This window comes from Culex quinquefasciatus, chromosome 1, assembly GCF_015732765.1.
Source record: "Culex quinquefasciatus strain JHB chromosome 1, VPISU_Cqui_1.0_pri_paternal, whole genome shotgun sequence".
NCBI classification, from domain to species: Eukaryota; Metazoa; Arthropoda; class Insecta; order Diptera; family Culicidae; genus Culex; species Culex quinquefasciatus.
The window spans coordinates 102,243,688-102,264,955 of record NC_051861.1 but is presented as its reverse complement, the minus strand read 5'-3'; the positions used below and the strand labels follow the sequence as shown (position 1 = coordinate 102,264,955).

At 35.7% G+C, this 21,268-nt stretch overlaps 5 protein-coding genes across 6 annotated transcripts in view; 2 read left to right on the top strand and 3 right to left on the bottom strand.

The window, feature by feature from the left end:
• Positions 1-21,268, bottom strand: part of LOC6040719 (cadherin-86C) — a 313,005-nt gene that overhangs the window by 188,913 nt on the left and 102,824 nt on the right. The window contains exon 3 of the mRNA XM_038266437.1: positions 1,583-2,092. Coding sequence (XP_038122365.1) covers positions 1,583-1,608 — 26 coding nt within the window. The 5' untranslated portion in view covers positions 1,609-2,092. The remainder of the gene's footprint in view (positions 1-1,582; positions 2,093-21,268) is intronic.
• LOC119765235 lies at positions 4,527-5,000 on the bottom strand. Of its 2 annotated transcripts, none has more exons than XM_038248705.1 (2): positions 4,949-5,000; positions 4,527-4,895 (listed from the first exon to the last, which is right to left on the bottom strand). In XM_038248705.1, exons 1-2 carry the CDS (start codon positions 4,962-4,964, stop codon positions 4,561-4,563), a joined length of 351 nt encoding a protein of 116 aa, XP_038104633.1. In that variant the 5' UTR covers positions 4,965-5,000; the 3' UTR covers positions 4,527-4,560. The 2 variants fall into 2 exon arrangements, with proteins under 2 accessions (XP_038104633.1, XP_038104635.1); XM_038248707.1 differs by having other exon boundaries at positions 4,527-4,877.
• LOC119765237 lies at positions 10,758-11,261 on the top strand. Its single transcript, XM_038248709.1, has 2 exons — positions 10,758-10,835; positions 10,897-11,261. The coding sequence occupies exons 1-2, from the start codon at positions 10,820-10,822 to the stop codon at positions 11,211-11,213; spliced, it is 333 nt and encodes a 110-aa protein (XP_038104637.1). The 5' UTR covers positions 10,758-10,819; the 3' UTR covers positions 11,214-11,261.
• Positions 13,330-19,631, top strand: LOC119765238. The gene is made up of 2 exons (XM_038248710.1): positions 13,330-13,351; positions 19,286-19,631. Exons 1-2 carry the CDS (start codon positions 13,336-13,338, stop codon positions 19,582-19,584), a joined length of 315 nt encoding a protein of 104 aa, XP_038104638.1. The 5' UTR covers positions 13,330-13,335; the 3' UTR covers positions 19,585-19,631.
• Positions 19,594-20,050, bottom strand: LOC119765236. Its single transcript, XM_038248708.1, has 2 exons — positions 20,015-20,050; positions 19,594-19,952 (listed from the first exon to the last, which is right to left on the bottom strand). The coding sequence occupies exons 1-2, from the start codon at positions 20,031-20,033 to the stop codon at positions 19,636-19,638; spliced, it is 336 nt and encodes a 111-aa protein (XP_038104636.1). The 5' UTR covers positions 20,034-20,050; the 3' UTR covers positions 19,594-19,635.

The following is a 21,268-nucleotide window of genomic DNA, read 5'->3' as shown; positions in this document are numbered from 1 at the left end:
TGCCCGCAAAACACTTTCGCTTTCAACGACGCGTCGTGCAGGCTTGAAATGTGAGTTGTGCAAAAAAAATGGTGTTACAGTAAATGGGCCCATCAATCTTTTCTTCTGGGGTGGTGTCTTAAGATGGGATTCGGAGAAGTTTCTTTTTGAAATGTTTCGGAATTGCTTTGAGAGGATAAGCATTGTAGGACTAAAGAGATTTGAAACATTTGCGAGATTCAAATTTGTTGGATTATTGATGAAACATATTTCTTATGTTAATTGTGACAGCTCATATCAATTCAACATCTGTCACAACAAAGACGATCACGTCACACATTTGACTGATATGAACCGACAGAATAGAGTTATCTACGTGCGCATGTATTGCGTGTACGTACACGAAAAAGATTGAGGTTAAATTTTGTACCCACCAGCAAAACAAATGGGGTGCTAGTGTGCGTGAGCTCGGGCTTAGATAACTCTATAGGGGTGAATCTTTTCATTCCTGACATGTTCCGACAAATTTGTGCGGTGAAATATTTCATACAAATTCCCCAAAATTATCAATAGTCTTTGGTTTATTAACAATAAGACCATTTCTTTATACACTCAAACCCCGATGGTTTGACACCTACTGTTGTCAAACGAACGGTTTCACTTTTTAGTTTTACACCTTTTTTACACGGAGTTCACACACTCTACCAAACGATTGTTTTAATAGTGTGCGTAAGCTCCGTGTAAAATGTGAAAATTCATCACTTTTTAGTTTGACTTTGACCAACCAACGGGGTACAAACTAAAAAAGTGTCATACGTAAAAGTGATCAACCACCGGGGGTTGAGTGTAGTCAGTATAAAAAAAAAATTATTGTTAAACTGATAAAAGAGCCATCAATCTTTGAAACATTTCACAGCAAAGATTCAGCTGAAATCTGGCAAAAGAAACGTTCAAGAAACGTCGAAAAAACAACCAAACTTCCAAGAAAACTTCTCAGTTTGACAAAACGGCTCAAATTAAGAAGACGAGAACGCGACTCAAGCGATCCTAACCTAAAAATTGACCCAAGCAGGCGCCCCTAATCCAAGTAACCCAATTTCCACTAATCCAACGAAGAAAACCATGTCAGTCGGGTCAGGCAATTTCCCGACACCACAAAATCACTTAGGAAGTCCCCGCCAAAACTACAAATTCGTCTATTCCGGTTCCACGAGCGGCTAGAGAGCTCCGAAAAACACGACAGTGAAACATGACTTCCACTCTGTAGGTGAGCCGCGCCAAATTTACCATAAATGAATAATTCATAGCAGGCCGTGGGTCCAAGCGCGACCTCCTGACATCGCGCGACCCACAGAGAGTGAACCAGCGCACTCTTTCGGGACTCGGCTCAGTTCCGCTAGATGTCGTGACTGCACTTTTCTGCCGAAACTGGGTTTGAGGTTAGAACCGGTTGGACGGAACTGCCGTTGCGAGCGCGCCGGATGCCCAAGGGGGAAACCGGGCCGAACTCGTTTTTCTTGCGCGGGCAAGAACTTGCAAAATTGTCGCGCTTTGACGGCATAACCGGTGTAGTTTACTGGGTCAGACTCAGCTCTTTGCTTACCTTTTATCTCCGAATAATCCGGTCATTCTTGAAGTTCCACTAAGCTACTAAACGGTCTTCTCCTGGGTTGTAGTTATTCCCCTTCCTTGCTTGTATCACGTTTCACCAGTTTCGTCTCAAAACATCACACATAACCTAGAATTTCACTACACGTACTACACTTCCTCGCGCGAGTGTGTGTATTTCTGCTAATTACCGAACGTCACGTGATCCTTTCACTGCTCCACGCGACGGTGACGATGACGTCATGACCAAAGATGGCGGTGGCTGCTCCGCCAAGAACATTTTTCCTAACCTCAATGTTTCACTTTCGTTCGGCGCGCGCGCGCGTGTTGTGTAATTAAACCGTTCTTACCCGGTTGAACTATTTTTATGTTGTTGTTTTTTTTTCTGTCGAGTTCACGTTTTTTTGTTCCAGGTCCGACACGGTTAACCCATTTCGGTTTGTTTACATCGCGCGCAGTTGCAACATCAGCCGCCAGGAGGTGCTCGGGTTGCGGCTGTCAAAATCTGAAACGAAAACAAACGAAAACAATTACCATTTTGATTGTTTGTTGTGGTTTGGCGCGGAATTGGTTGATCTTATCAAGCTAGGGTTTGTGTACGGCGGCGGCGGCGGTGGCTGTTGTCAATATTGACAGATCAAACCCGTGATTGCGGCGGCTGCGCCGCCACGCTCAGTGTTCGAGGTTATGTTTATGCTAATCAGACGCCATCGAAAACTTGTTTCGAGTCAGTTCACCGTTGCAATTGCAGTGTGACTCATTAACGAGTCTCGCGAGAATTCGGAACAAGTTTCAGTGCAGCGGCTGTGACAGCTGATTGGGGGCGGCTTGACAGATGACGCGGGTGCGGGGTGGCTTTGCATTCTACAAAGTAAACTCGTGGGATCCTGCCATCGGTTACTCTAGCCGATTTCGAAATTAATTGAAAGCGACATCCCGGCGGCCACGTAGCAAGTGACAAGCGTTACGAAACGCGAATCTGGCAACCCTTCAATTACTGTCATAACTGTCAAAATCACGTGTGCGCGTAATTCGCGCGCGGGACTCCCCCAAAAGAAGTGGCGGCGTGACGACTCAATCTTCCACGCCGAGTGGTCATAATGGGCAGTGTTTAGCCATGTTTCGTTTGAGAAAGAGTTGAAAAAATCACGCACCGCGATCGCTGATCAGCTTGCGCATCAAGGAAAAACTTGTTTTCCACACGTCCATAACCATCGTGAACCTTTCCATCACGCATCGCGAGATTAAATAATGTCATCTTGGGACGACGTGCGGGTACCTTTTGACCATATCGAAGATCTTCGGTACAGTAAGGACCCGCTGGTTTGACAGCTAGTGTTTTTGTCAAACAAGCTCTGCAACACAAATGTCAAAGTGACAGTTCAGGTCAACTTCCAATTGAAAGGTGTCAAACCAGCGAGGTTTGACAATCCACGCAGCGAAATAACTCACTCCACGCGGAATGTATAACGGAATCTATGAACGACGCTCCGCGCCAAGCTGTCACACCAAGCCAAAACGTGGCGGCGGTTATTTCGCTTCTTTCACTGCAGATAAGACCGGGCAAGTCCAAGTACGGAAGCTTGTCCCCGTGCAAAGAAAAAAAAATGTCAAAGAATAGATCGCCATTTATGGAAGGGAACCCCCCCTGCTAAACGGGGCCTGTGCGCTTAAAGGTATGTTGGAGGTTTTTCTTCAAATGTTACGATCGTAAGTGATACTCTTACTTTGTACTTGCTTTTATGTGGCTGGAATGGGGGCAGTAGTGTGAGTGGCTAATGGTTCATGCTTTGGATTCTTGGAGTTGGTAGAATTCAGGGAGTTGACCAGTATGTTTTAGGCATGACCAGAATGACAAATAAACTGGAGTTGATCGAGTTGTGTCCAATTACGCCGAAATTCTGCCCAGTTTTGGTCCAGGTCCAGCTCAGTCGCGTGAAACTTGTAAAAAGAACATCTGCTCAAAATATTTGACTTTTTAGTGATAAACCAGACAATAAGACTAAATGGTAATTTTCGGCGATTTCGGAATAACCTGCACAAATCTCAGCTAAGTTTTTCGGTATCTTATCAGGTAAAGAATCTTTATTTGAAGTGTACAGACCGGTGTAATAAACGTGTTGTGGTTTATTTGAAGATGAAATTACCATATTTTGGCGAATTGCGCACCTCTTGTCGGACTCAGTATAAAGAATTCAGTTTCAACCCAAACTTCAACCGAGAAACACCCCCTCAAAAATGTCAACTCTCAAATTCTTAACCCTGTTCGCCCTCGCCGGAACGGCCCTGGCCCAAAGCCGCGAAAGCTGCATCGGATCGTCCTGCAAGACGTACAAGGAGGTCAACACGCTGTGGTGCCACGCCGATCCGACCCACTTCTGCCAGTGCCGCACCACGGCGACCGGAACGTGGCAAGAAGCGGTCATGCCCTGCGCCCGCGCCCAGACGTACTTCAGCTTCCGGCGGCAAACGTGCGTCACCGTGGACATGTGGGACAAGGCGGAGTGTCTGGGACCGGACGAGCTGATGGTGCCCGCCGAGGAACCCGCCCCGGTGGAGGTCAAATGTGAGCACGCGTGCGTGACGTACGCGGACATTTCTACGCTGTGGTGCCACCCGCCGGACCGGGACGCGTTCTGCCAGTGTCGGCCGACGGCAGTTCCCAAGGTGTTTGAGATCGTGAAGATGCCGTGCGCGAACGGGACGCTGTTTAGCTTCAAGCGGCAAACTTGCATGCAAGACAGTCTGTGGGTGGACAGCTGTACGCAGTAGGGACTTGCATGCAAGCTTGCGTTTAATAACTGCTGTCAAACCGGAAGAATATCAACCTTATCTTTGTACTTTATTGTGTATTTTTGTACCACTTTTAAGTAAATAAAAGAAGCAGCTACCCCTTCAAAATTTGGTCATTGTTTTCTGGTTAATTCATTCTGCTATCCTACAGTTTTATCTATTTTTTTGCAAAGCCATTCCTCAAACATTAAACTTCGTCTCAATCTTCTCCAGCAAACTCTTCTTCTTCTTCTCCGTGCCACTCTGCCCACAAGATTCCTCCGCTTTTTTGCTATGCTTCACGCAGTTTCCCTTGGTCAGGTCAAAAATTTTCAACTCCTCACAGCGCACATACTTCTCGACCCGTTTCCCGCCTTCCTCAACGCACGTGCAGTAGCCCCAGGTTTGTCCCCCGGCGGCGCAGTGCTTTTCCCCCGTGATCTGCTTGGTGGCACATTGCAAATAGCCGCAGGATTCGCGCTCGTGCTGGTCGCAAAAAGTTTTTAAAGTTAAGACAGCTAAAAGGAGGAATAATACTGAGGGAGAAATAGATGAAAAAAAACCTTCTAAAATTGTGAATATAAATTACCACGTAAAGTAATCATTTGAAAAACTGGTAATAAAACATGAAAAACAAAACTAAACAACTTGTGGAAATCGAAATTTACTTCATCTTTATACCCGAGATATACACTATACAATAAATAAACAGTTGAGTAACGATCGAGTAATTTGAACAGCCCGTTTAGAAATAAAAGAATAAATTGCAAAAGTGTTCAACCAGGGGGATGGCAACCCTATTCCGACCAAAGTAAACTGACAACAGTCGACATTAGCACGGTTGTCAAATGAGAGCCCACAACAAAAGCCCATAACAAATCAATATTTTGATTTCTAACTTTTAAGTTTTTGGCAATTTCAACGGTACTTTCATGAAAAATTCACTTAAATTGGGTTGCTGATGGTTATTTCTATCATATTCTTGTAGATTTATTTTCAATATGGGCTGAATATTGATATCGAAAAAAGTGATTTTTCTGTTTGTCGAAAATGTTGAGAATCGACATTATTCCTTTTTCAGTTTGCGTTTACACATTTGCATAGGACTTTTGAGTTCAACCAGGATAACACACTTCACTTATTTTAAAAAGAAATAAAGTCTGACATTTAAAAATATTTGTAAAATGTTGTTGAGTATTTCCATTTTTCAAACATGATCAATTCTTTTTAACGGTGCACATCAACCAGAGCTTTTTGCACTACGGGAACTATCGATATGTTTTATCCCCTAAAATACTGTCTACAAAACAAAGTTCGACAATTTTTACAAATAGATTGTTGCAGGATTGCGTCCGTAAGTTTGACAATTTTGAAATAAGAAGATAAAATTGTGGATTTAGCTCGTAGCTGGATTTTCTGGCATCTTCTCACGGTCATTGGAAACGGTCGTGGATAGACCTAGGGGTTCCCAGTTGGAGTGAAAAAAGTTCAAGATGGTATGTCAGAGACATAACCGAAAGACATAGGACCAAACAATTTGAATGTGTTGTTGGATTGCTAGTGAAATCTGGAATAAGATTATTTTATTTTGTTTCATAGATTTGTCGGCAAAATTGTCATAAATGTTCTCCCAAGGTGAACCTTCCATGAGGGCACCGACAATTCCAGGTTGTGGCCACTACGGTCGAAATGTCAATTTTCATGTTCAGTATCAAAAACCATGAATTTTGATACCCATATTGCCACAACTCGTATGGTTCTGTAAAAGACCCTCTGGGTCCCGGGGGAACCTGCTTTGAGATCACCGGCCACTCCATGTTGTGGCCACTACTGTCGAAATGGCCATTATTATGTTCAGTATCAAAAACCATGAATTTTGATACCCATATTGCCACAACTCGTATGGTTCTGTAAAAACCCTCTGGGCCCCGGGGGAACCTGCTTTGAGATCACCGGCCACTCCAGGTTGTGGACACTACTGTCGAAATGGCCATTATTATGTTCAGTATCAAAAACCATGAATTTTGATACCCATATTGCCACAACTAGTATGGTTCTGTAAATGTCCCCCAGGCCCCGGGGGAACCTTCTTTGAGGGCACCGGCTACTTCATGTTATGGCCACTACTGTCGAAATGGCCATTATTATGTTCAGTATCAAAAACCATGAATTTTGATACCCATATTGCCACAACTAGTATGGTTCTGTAAAAGTTCCCCCGGGCCCCGGGGGAACCTTCTTTGAGGGCACCGGCCACTCCAGGTTGTGGCCACTACTGTCGAAATGGCCATTATTATGTTCAGTATCAAAAACCATGAATTTTGATACCCATATTGCCACAACTAGTATGGTTCTGTAAAAGTTCCCCCTGGCCCCGGGGGAACCTGCTTTGAGATCACCGGCCACTCCAGGTTGTGGACACTACTGTCGAAATGGCCATTATTATGTTCAGTATCAAAAACCATGAATTTTGATACCCATATTGCCACAACTAGTATGGTTCTGTAAAAGTTCCCCCGGGCCCCGGGGGAACCTTCTTTGAGGGCACCGGCCATTCCAGGTTGTGGCCACTACTGTCGAAATGGCCATTATTATGTTCAGTATCAAAAACCATGAATTTTGATACCCATATTGCCACAACTAGTATGGTTCTGTAAAAGTTCCCCCGGGCCCCGGGGGAACCTTCTTTGAGGGCACCGGCCATTCCAGGTTGTGGCCACTACTGTCGAAATGGCCATTATTATGTTCAGTATCAAAAACCATGAATTTTGATACCCATATTGCCACAACTAGTATGGTCCTGTAAATGTCCCCCAGGCCCCGGGGGAACCTACTTCGAGGGCACCGGCCACTCCAGGTTGTTGCTACTACTGTCGTAATGGCTATTATTATGTTCAGTATCAAAAACCATGAATTTTGATACCCATATTGCCACAACTCGTATGTTTCTGTAAATGTCCCCCATGCCCCGGGGAACCTTCTTTGAGGGCACCGGCCACTCCAGGTTGTGGCCACTACTGTCGAAATAGCCATTATTATGTTCAGTATCAAAAACCATGAATTTTGATACCCATATTGCCACAACTCGTATGTTTCTGTAAATGTCCCCCCAGGCCACGGGGGAACCTTCTTCGAGGGCACCGGCCACTCCAGCATTTTTTTCACCACTGTCGAATTGGCCATTTTTCATAAGAACCGCCGCATCATAGCGACTTCCACGCCGTCCGCTTCGCTCGAATTTCCTCCTTCTGCTACCGGTGGTTCTTCCTTCTGATTGCTGGTCCTCTTCTTCTATTGGCCGCTGCTGCTGCTGCTCCGCGTCGGCCCGACGTGCACAGTTGGAGTGCTCGTTCCAATGTGACTTGCTTTTGCGAAATTTTCTGCTTAAATAGCGGCACAGCCGGAGAACGGCACAAAAGGGGCGTGGTCTCGAATGCATACGCTCGCTCTGATTGGTCATCTGTCCGATTTGTACTGAAAAATTACTCATTTTGATTGCATGTTTTAAGTGCTTTAACTATGTTTAGTCAAACTATCTATGTAGTTAAACAATAGCTGAAGTCTTCCTCTTTCGATTGGTGGTCCAACCGTCTGTATTGATTCACAGGGAAAAAAGATATTAGCGTTCAAAATGTCCCCTTTTTTAACGCTTAAATGTGACGCTTTGGATCGAATTTCTAAACTGGCCCCCCAATATAGTAAATAGAGACATAGTCCTATGTCAAAATTCAATTTGTAGAAAAAATATGGATTAAAATTTTGCTTTTTTATCACATTTCAGACATCAGGAATAATTGTTTGAACATGCTCGCAATTTTTTATTCGGTCGGAAAAATATTATTTTCTTGACAACAGTTTCATTTTTAACCACATGATCACCCCTACTTCTGGCTCGATGCCGCCATCATGCGACCGCGTGCTCCGTTTGTTTGTCAACGAAGCTGCAGCTGGATGGTGAGACGAAGTGAGGGGGAAAGAGATTTTGACATTTTTATGCCCGCATCTGGCCCGCCGCCTATTTCGTCGGTCGTTTCCAGCGACCGAGTCCAGCTAGGAACTGATCGTGCAATAACTTCCTTGGTTGTTGTGCACCCTTAAAAAAGTTTAATTTCTCAAATATTTTGTGAGTTAATCCGTTCTTTAAAATCAAACTATTCTTGATGGTTTGAATATTTTTGTGATTTTTTTTCCATTCTTTCAAAATTAAGCAGTTAAAAAAAAGACAATAAGTCTTACTTCTTAGATATATTTCCAAGTTTTCTATCCATTTAAAAACACATCCTTGTTGCTTTATAATATTATTTTTTGTAAAAAAAATCAAAAAAAGGTTCGATATGTTGTTTTATATTTTGTCCATTCGACCTTTTGTCATACATTCCTTAATCAATAGCTAGAATCAGCTCTGAAACACTGCAATAAAAACACACAATTAAATGACTAATTTAAACAAAAATTAAAATTGATTGCAAAACAAATAAACTAGTGTAAAACGCATAAGTTTCCAAAAAATGTAAGATTGCAAAATTGTAATTGTGAGCAAAAACTTTTTGCAGTTCATTGAAAATTGACAAAAATTCAAAATATTCAAACTCAAGTATGCTTAAAAAATGATTCTTAACGCAGATTAATGCATTTAAAATTGATTTCTGTTGATTGCTCTTGAATTTCCAACGACATTTTTATGTTTTTTTGAGAAAATTTTGTATTGCCCCCTGATTTTTCGGCCCGGTTTTGACAAAAACTTTTTTAAATATTTGCAAAAGCCTTATCGATAATTTTTAATCACTAATTCAAACACAATTTTGCCTACTTATAGGCTAAGGCCATGAAATAAAAAAAAACCAATGAAAAGTTTTTGTAAAGTCTAGACTTAACTATTCGAAGGTTTGCTTATCTGAAGTCCAATTTTCCGAACGTCTTATTTATTTTCGCTCTTTTCACATCGAATTCGAGTTCTTCATTCCTATTTCACATGATTGTCCTCAATAATATTATTTCAATATTCATCAACGCTATTTTAACCACCAACTTGGATTTAACATTTTCAAAACATTTTGAAGCAAAAAAAAACTTGTTTCCATTATCCGAAGTTTTGGGTATCCAAGTTTTCCAAGGACTTCGGATAATAGAGTCTTAGCTTTTCTAAGTTGATAAGTCCAAACCGAAGTAATGGTTATCCGAAGTTTAGATTATCCAAAGTTTCGAGTATTCAAAGTTTTGATTATCCAAGGTTGTCATTATCCGAAGGGAAGTTTTTCGAAGGACTTCGGATAGTTTAGTTTCGATTATCCAATGTTTCGAATATCCAAAGTTGGATTTATCCTATGTTTCCATTATCCGAAATATTTTTTTTTAAGACTTCGGATGATCGGGTCTTGCCTTTTCTAAGTTGGTTAGTCCAAACCGAAGTTATAATTATCCGAAGTTAAGATTATTCAATGTTTCGAGTATTCAAACTTTCGAGTATCCAAAGTTTTGATTATCCAAAGTTGTCATTATCCGAAGTGAAATTTTTCGGAGGATTTCGGATGGTTTAGTTTGGATTGGATTGGATCATCCAAAGTTTCGAGTATCCAAAGTTGGAATTATCCGATGTTTCGATTACGCGAAGAGAAAATTTCTGAAGACTTCGGATGATCGAGTCTTACCTTTTCTATGTTGGACAGTCCAAAACGAAGTTTTGATTATTTGAGGTTTCGGTTATCCAATGTTTATATTATCCAAATTTTAGATTATTCTAAGCTTTGATTATCCAAAGTGAAATTTGTCCGAGGACTTCGGCTAACCGAGTCTTAACTTTTTTAAGTTGGTTAGTCCAAACGGTTATCCAAAATTTCGAGTGTTCAAATTTTCGATTGTCCAAAATTTTGATTATCCGGAAGGAAATTTTCCCCAAGGACTTCGGATCATTGAGTTTCGATTATACAAAGCTTCGAGCAATCAATGTTTAAACTATCTAATGTTTGAATTATCCAAAGTTTTCATTATCCGAAGTGAATTTTTCAGAAGACTACAGATGATCGAATCTTACCTTTTCTAAGTTGGACATTCCAGTGAGGAAGCTTTGTATGGAGAATTATGGCAGTGAGTCGCTCTTGCATACAACCCGAAAATTGCATGCAATATGTACAAGGAGTGAACAACCCTAATTCATCATACAAACTTTGGTGAAAAATAATTCGGATCTGTATAAATATTTTTGAAAATTCAAAGTGAACGTGTTTCATAGTTGATCGGCAGTTGGTTCATGGGAGATAATTTTTCGAGAACCACCCTTAGTTTGAGTGAATTATTTTCTAGAGATTTCCTAATCTTTGAATTAAACAGTTATAACAGAACATCACCATAACTGTTTTATCTATTTGAATTGTACTGAACGAGAGAATGCTTTTTTCCATCATTATTGTTAAAGCAACGATCAAGTCTACAGTTTTACTCCTGATTCAATCATTCAGTTGAGATGATTTTGATCCACGGTAAAACAACTTCAATTCAAGCAACTTTATCTTCGACTATACATTATCATTTTTGTTTCAGTCCTCCCGCTTCTCCTAACAATCTTCACCGCGTCCACGTTCTGCTCCGAAAATGATCGGAAATTCTGCGGCTACCTGCCGTGCGGGCTGACCAACGTCCTGGGCGAGAAGCTTTGCGCCGCCGGTGGAAACGTCCTCGGATACTGCATGTGCCTGTTGAGCAACGGAAACTCGTTCGCAAAGTATTTTGCCTGCGCAAATGGGCACGTTTACCACACCGGAAAGGGTTACTGCGTTAAGGGGAAGGCCAAGAAGATGCAAAAGTGTGACGACAAGGGGAAACTGATGAAGAAGAAGAAGGGCTTTTTTGGGGGTTGATAGCGGATTGTTTGAATTGGTCAAATAAAGAAAGACATTCAACAGGCAGTTTTGAGCAATTTATTGCAGGTCTTCTTATTAAGAACGGACAACGGACAATTGCTGGTTTAGTTGCCTCCACAGTTGGCGCACTTGATGTGCAATTTGAGCGGCGATAGCAAGCTGCTATAGCGTTTGTTTCGATTAATCAAGTGCAACACCAGTAGAAATTTCGTAATTTGGTGTTTCAAAACAGTGTTACATCTGTACAAACAAAATTGCTGCAGTTATTCGCTGCATTGCATTCAATATAATTACTGAAGAGTTACTTTGGTTGTCCAGTTGTAAAGAAAGATCTTGTTGAAAAGTTCGTCTTTTTATTTTGTTGCAAAATGCATTTCTTCAACATTTGTAAGAAAGTTTGCTGAAATTTAAAGCGTTCAAAACAACTCAAACCATTCTTTTTCCAGTTTCAATCATCCTCCTGTCCATAGCGACAGTTTCAGCTTCCGACTTTGAGCAGTTCCGGGACGAGCGGGATGGCCGGAACTGTCGATACTTGCAGTGCGCCAGCAAGAACGTCCTCGGCGAGAAGCACTGTGCCGCGGGTGGGAACGTCCAGGGGTACTGCATGTGTCTGCTGGACGACGGGGTGAAGTTCTCCAAGTACTTTGACTGCGAGCAGGGTTACGTGTTCAACTTGAAGAAGGGCTATTGTGTGACGGGGAAGGCTAAAAATATGAAACGCTGCGACGCGAGTGGCATGCCGATGAAGGGGCCCAGTGGGTTTAAAAAGTTTTTTAATAAGTTTACAGGGTAATAGTTGTGAAATCATGAGCAAACTTGCAAGACATGTTTAGCCAGTAAACCGTTCCTTTAATTGATTTGTATTTCATTTAAAATTTATCAAATGAAACATTTTTGTTCGCTCGCACTCGCACTTGCAGATAAATGTCCTCTAAAACATATAAAAAATTACACTAAGTTTAAACTAGGGAAAATAAAATCATTTTAAGCCTAATAAGCGGTCGTGTTTAAAGGATGTTGGAAAATCTGGAGTGTTCCTTGAAATTTAATAAATCCAAGTACACCAACGAGTAGAGCAACTTTTTGTAAACATTTCTATTTTGTTTTCACTTTTACTAAAAGTTATTCCCGTTACAAGCATTTAAAAAAAAAAATTTCCCAAATGTATTTTAATCAGTCGAAAATGCATTGGGCCACGCCCATTTTCCTATTTTCAGCTTGGTTCTTTTTTATTCCAGCGCTCTTTTGGGTCTGATTAGTGCTGCCAATTGTCATGAAATTTTAAGTAAACACTTACGAAAATTAGCATTTATAGCTGGCTCACTCCAACAGGCGCTGCTGGTGGTGTTGGTCACCCTTTGTTCTTTATTTGCTTTCGCTTCTCGCTCGGTTTTCTTCAGCCTTCGATTGGAATGGGTCGTCAAAAGTCAAACGTCAAAAGACTTGGCGCGTTTGTTTTTTTATGGCGCTTGCTAATTATTTACATGTGCCGGGATTATTTTTCAAGTGGGTGACTAACTTACGTTCAAAAGAACATGCTGCCGGTAGTTGGAAGCAATTTCATATCTTAAACGCTTTGAAAACGTTAACGCAAGTGCAAAGATATTGATGGCGACTTTCGTTAAGTCGTTAAACTCTCATCTTCCGTGTGAATGTGTGTGCCACCAAACTGATGAGAAATGGTCTCGCATAATAGAAGTTAAGATCAAAAGTGCATTAAATTTGATCTTTTTGGCCAGTTAATGTCATAAATTTGCATGCTGGTGCTGTTGCTGGTAAGCATAGCCTAAATAGATTTTTTTGAACTTTAATCGAGCATCAAACTCTCCATATGACAAATATAGGTGTTTGATTTGAAAAGGTATATTTCCCCTAAATAAAAAAAACATAAAAATGCAAGTGCGATCCAAAGTCTCAGAGAATATTGTATCTGTTGATGAGAAAAACGATCAATCTTTCGTGTAATAAATTTCTATGTTTGATTGACAAGTAACCAAACAAGAGCATTAGTCAAAGAACTAAGTCCACAGAATTGACACGAAAATCAATCTTCATGAATAGATTTCTTCTATAAAAGCGAATGAAAAAGAAAATCTAGGCTTAACTTCATTCCAAGATGAAAAACTTGTGCGGTAAATATACACGGATAGAAATCCTGTCCGGGAAATCGACAACATTGTTCTCGATTCGTTCTGAAATTCGTTTCAGAATGTTGTCGACCAGTCGTCCGGTAACATTTGCAACAAAATCGAGAACAATGTTGTCGATTTTGAGTCGTCACGGTCGTGTGACGCCTGGCAAAACAAAAAGCACGCAGCCATCCCGAACGGTTTAATCGGTTTTTGAATTGACCGTTGGTTTTGGATTTTGAATTGACCGTTGAATATTTCTTTTGGTTCAGTAAAACAGTTGATTCGTTTTTTTATTTATTCAGGCAAAATAATACATCATTAATTAAAAAACTAATCATTGTGTGAGTGTGTGTGTGGAATTAAGGAATTTGGGAATTAAAGAACTAAGGAATTTTGGAATTTTCAAATTTAGGAATTAAAGAATTCAGGAATTGAGGAATATAGGAATATAGGAATTTAGGAATTTGGGAATTTGAGAATTTAAGAATTTGGAAATTTGGGAATATAGCAATTAAGGAATTTTGGAATTTAGGAATATAGGAATAAAGGAATTTATAAATTTAGGAATTTTGGAATTTGGGAATTTGGGAATTTGGAAATTTAGGAATTCAGGAATTTAGTAATTTAAGAATTTAAGAATTGAGGAATTTAGGAATTTAGGAATTAAGGAATTTATGAATTTAGGAATTTGGGAATTTGGGAATTTAAGGATTTGGGAATTCGGGTATTTGGGAATTTAGAAATTTGGTAATTTAGGAATTTAGGAATTTGGGAAGTTAGGAATTTAGGAATTTCGGAATTTAGGAATCAAGGAATTTAGGAATTTAGGAATTTGGGAATTTGGGAAATTGGGAATTTGAGAATTTGAAAATTTGGAAATTTGGGAATTTGGGAATTTAGGAATTTAAGAATTTAGGAATCTAGGAATTTGGGAATTTAGGAATTCAGGAATTTAGGAATTTAGGAAATTAGGAATTTAGGAATTTAAGAATTTAGGAATTAAGGAATTTGGGAATTTGGAAATTTGGAAATGTGGCAATTTGGGAATTTAGGAATTTATGAATTTAGGAATCAAGGAATATAGGAATTTAGGAATTTGGGAATTTGGGAATTTTTTAATTTGGCAATTTGGGAATATAGGAATTAAGGAATTTAGGAATTTTGGAATATAGGAAAATAAGAATTTTGGAATTTAGGAATTAAGGAATTTGTGAATTTGGAAATTTGGGAATTTGGAAATTTGGGAATTTAGGAATTTAGGAATTTAGGAATTTAGGAATTAAGGAATTTAGGAATTTAGGAATTTTGGAATTTCGGAATTTAGGGATTTAGGAAATTTGGAATTTAGGAATTTAGGAATTTAAGAATTTAGGAATTAAGGAATTTAGGAATTTGGAAATTTGGAAATGTGGGAATTTGGGAATTTAGGAATTGATGAATTCAGGAATCAAGGAATATAGGAATTTAGGAATTAAGGAATTTGGGAATTTGGGAATATAGGAATTAAGGAATTTAGGAATATAGGAATATAGGAATTTGGGAATTTAGGAATTTAGGAATTGAGGTATTTAGAAATTTAGGAATTTGGGAATTTAAGAATTTGGAAATTTGAGAATATCGAAATTTATGAATTTAGGAATTTGGGAATTTAGGAATTTAGGAATTAAGGAATTTAGGAATTTAGGAATTTAGGAATTTAGGAATTTAGGATTTTAGGATTTTGGGAATTTAGGAATTTGGGAATTTGGGAATTTGGAAATTTGGGAATTTAGGAATTTGGAATTAAGGAATTTTGTAATTTAGGATTTTAGGAATTTGGGATTTTGGTAATTTGGGAATTTTAAGAATGTGGAAATTTGGGAATATCGGAATTTATGAATTAAGGAATTTGGGAATTTGGAAATTTGAAAATTTGGACCTTTGGAACTTTGGAAATTTGGGAATTTAGGAATTCAGGAATTTAAAAATTTAGGAATTTAGGAATTCAGGAATTAAAGAATTTAGGAATTTAGGAATTTAGGAATTAAGGAATTTAGGAATTGAGGAATTTAGGAATTTAGGAATTTAGGAATTTAGGAATATTGGAATTTAGGAATTTAGGAATTAAAGAATTTGGGAATCTGAGAATTTGGAAATTTAGGAATATAGGAATTATGTAATTTAGGAATTCTGGAATATAGGAATTTAGTAATTTAGGAATTTAGGAATATCGGAATTTAGGAATTTGGAAATTTGGAAATTTGGAAATAAAGAATTCAGGAATTTAGAAACAACGGAATTTTAGAATTTTTTAATTTTGGAATTTTAGAATTTTAGAATTTTGGAATTTTAGAATTTTAGAATTTTAGAATTTTAGAATTTTAGAATTTTAGAATTTTAGAATTTTAGAATTTTAGAATTTTAGAATTTTAGAATTTTAGAATTTTAAATTTTAGAATTTTAGAATTTTAGAATTTTAGAATTTTAAATTTTAGAATTTTAGAATTTTAGAATTTTAAATTTTAGAATTTTTTGAATTTTAAATTTTAGAATTTTAGAATTTTAGAATTTTATAATTTTAGAATTTAGAATTTTAGAATTTTAGAATTTTAAATTTTAGAATTTTAGAATATTAGAATTTTAGAATTTTAGAATTTTAGAATTTTAGAATTTTAGAATTTTAAATTTTAAATTTTAAATTTTAGAATTTTAGAATTTTAAATTTTAGAATTTTAAATTTTAGAATTTTAGAATTTTAGAATTTTAGAATTTTAAATTTTAGAATTTTAAATTTTAGAATTTTAGAATTTTAGAATTTTAAATTTTAAATTTTAAATTTTAAATTTTAGAATTTAAGAATTTTAGAATTTAGAATTTTAGAATTTTAAATTTTAGAATTTTAGAATTTTAAATTTTAAATTTTAAATTTTAGAATTTTAAATTTTAGAATTTTAAATTTTAAATTTAAATTTTAGAATTTTAGAATTTTAGAATTTTAAATTTTAGAATTTTAGAATTTTAAATTTTAGAATTTTAAATTTAGAATTTTAAATTTTAGAATTTTAAATTTTAGAATTTTAGAATTTTAAATTTTAGAATTTTAGAATTTTAAATTTTAGAATTTTAGAATTTTAGAATTTTAAATTTTAAATTTTAGAATTTTAGAATTTTAAATTTTAAATTTTAGAATTTTAGAATTTTAGAATTTTAGAATTTTAGAATTTTAGAATTTTAAATTTTAGAATTTTAGAATTTTAAATTTTAGAATTTTAAATTTTAGAATTTTAGAATTTTAGAATTTTAGAATTTTAGAATTTTAAATTTTAGAATTTTAGAATTTTAGAATTTTAGAATTTTAAATTTTAGAATTTTAAATTTTAGAATTTTAGAATTTTAAATTTTAAATTTTAGAATTTTAAATTTTAGAATTTTAGAATTTTAGAATTTAAAATTTTAGAATTTTAGAATTTTAAATTTTAGAATTTTAGAATTTTAGATTTTTTTTAGAATTTTAGAATTTTAGAATTTTAGAATTTTAAATTTTAGAATTTTAAATTTTAGAATTTTAGAATTTTAGAATTTTAAATTTTAGAATTTTAAATTTTAGAATTTTAGAATTTTAGAATTTTAAATTTTAAATTTTAGAATTTTAGAATTTTAAATTTTAAATTTTAGAATTTTAGAATTTTAGAATTTTAATTTTAAATTTTAGAATTTTAAATTTTAGAATTTTAGAATTTTAAATTTTAGAATTTTAGAATTTTAAATTTTAGAATTTAGAATTTTAGAATTTTAAATTTTAGAATTTTAGAATTTTAAATTTTAGAATTTTAAATTTTAGAATTTTAGAATTTTAGAATTTTAAATTTTAGAATTTTAGAATTTTAAAAGAATTTTAGAATTTTAAATTTTAGAATTTTAAATTTTAGAATTTTAAATTTTAGAATTTTAGAATTTTAGAATTTTAAATTTTAAATTTTAGAATTTTAGAATTTTAGAATTTTAAATTTTAGAATTTTAAATTTTAAATTTTAGAATTTTAAATTTTAAATTTTAGAATTTTAAATTTTAGAATTTTAGAATTTTAGAATTTTAGAATTTTTTTTAGAATTTTAGAATTTTAAATTTTAGAATTTTAGAATTTTAGAATTTTAAAATTTTAGAATTTAAATTTTAGAATTTTAGAATTTTAAATTTTAGAATTTTAAATTTTAAATTTTAAATTTTAGAATTTTAGAATTTTATAATTTTATAATTTTAGAATTTTAGAATTTTAGAATTTTAGAATTTTAAATTTTAGAATTTTAAAATTTTAGAATTTTAAATTTTAGAATTTTAAATTTTAGAATTTTAGAATTTTAGAATTTTAAATTTTAAAATTTTAGAATTTTAGAATTTTAGAATTTTAGAATTTTAAATTTTAAATTTTAAATTTTAAATTTTAGAATTTTAAATTTAGAATTTTGAATCTTAGAATTTTAGAATTTTAGAATTTTAAAATTTTAGAATTTTAAATTTTAGAATTTTAGAATTTTAGAATTTTAGAATTTTAAATTTTAAATTTTAAATTTTAGAATTTTAAATTTTAAATTTTAGAATTTTAGAATTTTGAATTTTAGAATTTTAGAATTTTAGAATTTTAGAATTTTAAATTTTAGAATTTTAAATTTTAAATTTTAAATTTTAGAATTTTAAATTTTAGAATTTTAAATTTTAGAATTTAAATTTTAGAATTTTAGAATTTTAGAATTTAGAATTTTAAATTTTAGGAATTTTAAATTTTAGAAGGAGGAGAATTTTAAAGGAGGAGGAGGAGGAGGAGGAGGAGGAGGAGGAGGAGGAGGAGGAGGAGGAGGAGGAGGAGGAGGAGGAGGAGGAGGAGGAGGAGGAGGAGGAGGGAGGAGGAGGAGGAGGAGGAGGGAGGAGGAGGAGGAGGAGGAGGAGGAGGAGGAGGAGGAGGAGGAGGAGGAGGAGGAGGAGGAGGAGGGGAGGAGGAGGAGGAGGAGGAGGAGGAGGAGGAGGAGGAGGAGGAGGAGGAGGAGGAGGAGGAGGAGGCGCTCGCAGCTTGGTTTGTTTCGTCCCCGTCGCCTGTTCAAATCTCGTTGCTTTCGACGGTGGCAGTCTGTTCTTTGTCACTACGAAAAATCATTCCGTGGTACGCCTTCTCAAGGATGCCCCTGGGCAACGGTCAGATTAGTGGTCAAAGGCAACTGGAAAAAGGCAGCGTCGCTGTCTATTGAGGGAAAAGGATGATTAAATTGTGAGATTTTAGGAAGCTAGAATCTTTCAAACATACCACACTTTTTGGAAACACGATTTAACGGTATTGGACGCTCGTCGTGGCGCGAGGTCCAAATCCGTCCTCTTTTGATTCCGCAGTCCGTGTCCACTTTGCCTTAAGAGTGAGCTTACTAGGGGCCGGGCTCCGCGGAACTCAACGCCGCTAGCTTCGGCACCGACATTGCCCGTCTTGTACGGTCTGGCCAGCTGCGTTTGGCGGTACGCCTATCGGTCTTTACAGGAGCCTCTCTTGCGGTCATCGCGATCGCCGCGGGTCCCTCCGGAATCGCCGGCACAAAACGGGCTTCAGGAACTATCTTTGGAGGGCAGTGCAGGTACCTCCACCATCGGTTATAAAGTGCACCTCGTTTTGGCCAACACACGAAAAAAAAACATAAACAAACTGTCGCAGGTTGGGAATTTGGTTGCGGTTTTGGTTGCGTTTGACAGTTGTTACGATCGAAAAAACTTTGAGAAAAGCGAGGGGCGCTTTCGAAAACAAAATGTTTCGAAAGTGATGAAAATGTTGTCGTTTTTGAAAACATTTGAAACGAAATCGAAAACAAACAATGTTATCGATTTCAACACAATTTGGTTTCGGTATTGCGGACCGGATTTCTATCCGTGTACTTCATCGAATCATAAACACTTTATTTCGAACCTCACTTTTTCCAGCCCTGATTTTCTTGCTCCTCCTGGCCACCCTCGAAATCCGGGCCGACTCGGAATCGGACTGCGACTTCCTAAGCTGTAGCCGGATTGCGACGTACAAGAAAGTTTGCTCTCGGGAAAATTTTTCAACCTACTGCTGGTGCGTTCGCGACCGAAGCCAGGGCAGAAATAGGCTGGTTCGCATCAGTGTGCCCTGCCATGATCCCGCCACGATATTCAACCCCCAAACGGGCGGTTGCACCCGGGACACGGCCAGAGTTCGTCAGATCTGCGCTGATGAGTTGAAGAAGTTGGGATACTAGAACAAATTAAACAAGAATTACCAGTTTTATTACATTTTTCTGTTACTCATTCTAAGTCTTTTTCTTCTGACTCTTCTTCGGCGCAGGCTTCTGGTTCTTCTGCTGATTCTTGCAGTAAAGTGTGGCTTCCGCACTTTTCGGCTCGCATCTGGCGTTCGCTCCGTTGAAAACGGTTGGTCCGGGGCATGTTGTGTAAGATTTAGTGAACCCTCCCTTGATGGACTCACACACGCAGTACGCGTTCGGTTTCAACGGTTTGGTGCATTCCTTGTCGAGTTTGGTACAGGTGATGTGTTTACAGAACTTATCTGCCAAACTGTCGCAATGGGTGAGTGCGGTGAAAGTTGCGAGGAAAACGGAGATAATTACTGAAAAAAAAAAACGAATAAGCTCAGTAGCTTTAAATTGGTTAAAATTCAAAATATCGCACTGTAGTTATACTGAGCCATCTCGGAAAAATGATGCGAATATCATGATTCATAAGAATTTTATAGTATAGTTGCAACTAACTATTGATTTAGATTTGCAATATTTGTCAGCTTAAAATATATTGCAAAAAGCAACCATGTGCAGTGGCACAATAATTGATTATAAAAACATATTTCATTGAAAAGATTTGTAATTTTTGTAGTTATTGTAATTTTTGTAATTTTTTGTAATTTTTGTAATCTTTGTAATTTTTGTAATTTTTGTAATTTTTGTAATTTTTGTAATTTTTGTAATTTTTGTAATTTTTGTAATTTTGCAATTTTTGTAATTTTGTAATTTTGTAATTTTTGTAATTTTGTAATTTTTGTAATTTTGTAATTTTTGTAATTTTGTAATTTTGTAATTTTTGTAATTTTGTAATTTTGTAATTTTTGTAATTTTGTAATTTTTGTAATTTTTGTAATTTTGTAATTTTTGTAATTTTTGTAATTTTGTAATTTTGTAATTTTGTAATTTTTGTAATTTTGTAATTTTTAATTTTTGTAATTTTGTAATTTTGTAATTTTTGTAATTTTGTAATTTTGTAATTTTGTAATTTTGTAATTTTGTAATTTTGTAATTTTGTAATTTTTGTAATTTTGTAATTTTTGTAATTTTTGTAATTTTGTAATTTTTGTAATTTTGTAATTTTTGTAATTTTTGTAATTTTGTAATTTTTGTAATTTTTGTAATTTTTGTAATTTTTGTAATTTTTGTAATTTTTGTAATTTTTGTAATTTTTGTAATTTTTGTAATTTTTGTAGTATTTGTAATTTTTGTAATTTTGTGATTATTGTTATTATTGTATTTTTGTAATGGTTTAATTTCTGTAATTTTTGACATTTTTGAAATTTTTTTCATTTGTGACATTTTTGACATTTTTATTTTTTTACATTTTTTTACATTTTTGTCATTTTTGACATTTTTGACATTTTTGACATTTTTGAAATTTTTGACATTTTTGACATTTTTGACATTTTTGACATTTTTGACATTTTTGATATTTTTGACATTTTTTACATTTTTGACATTTTTTACATTTTTTACATTTTAAGTATTGGTGTCTACCCGTAGTTGCTACTTCGTTATTGACAAGGGCCTTCAAAAATTGCTCCATGGACCACAGACGAAAAGTAGGAACTTCGCAACTTTCAAAGACCCCTATCATGCTGATCAATCACGGCGCTGGCCACGACCAGTGGCTTGGTAGGTCCAA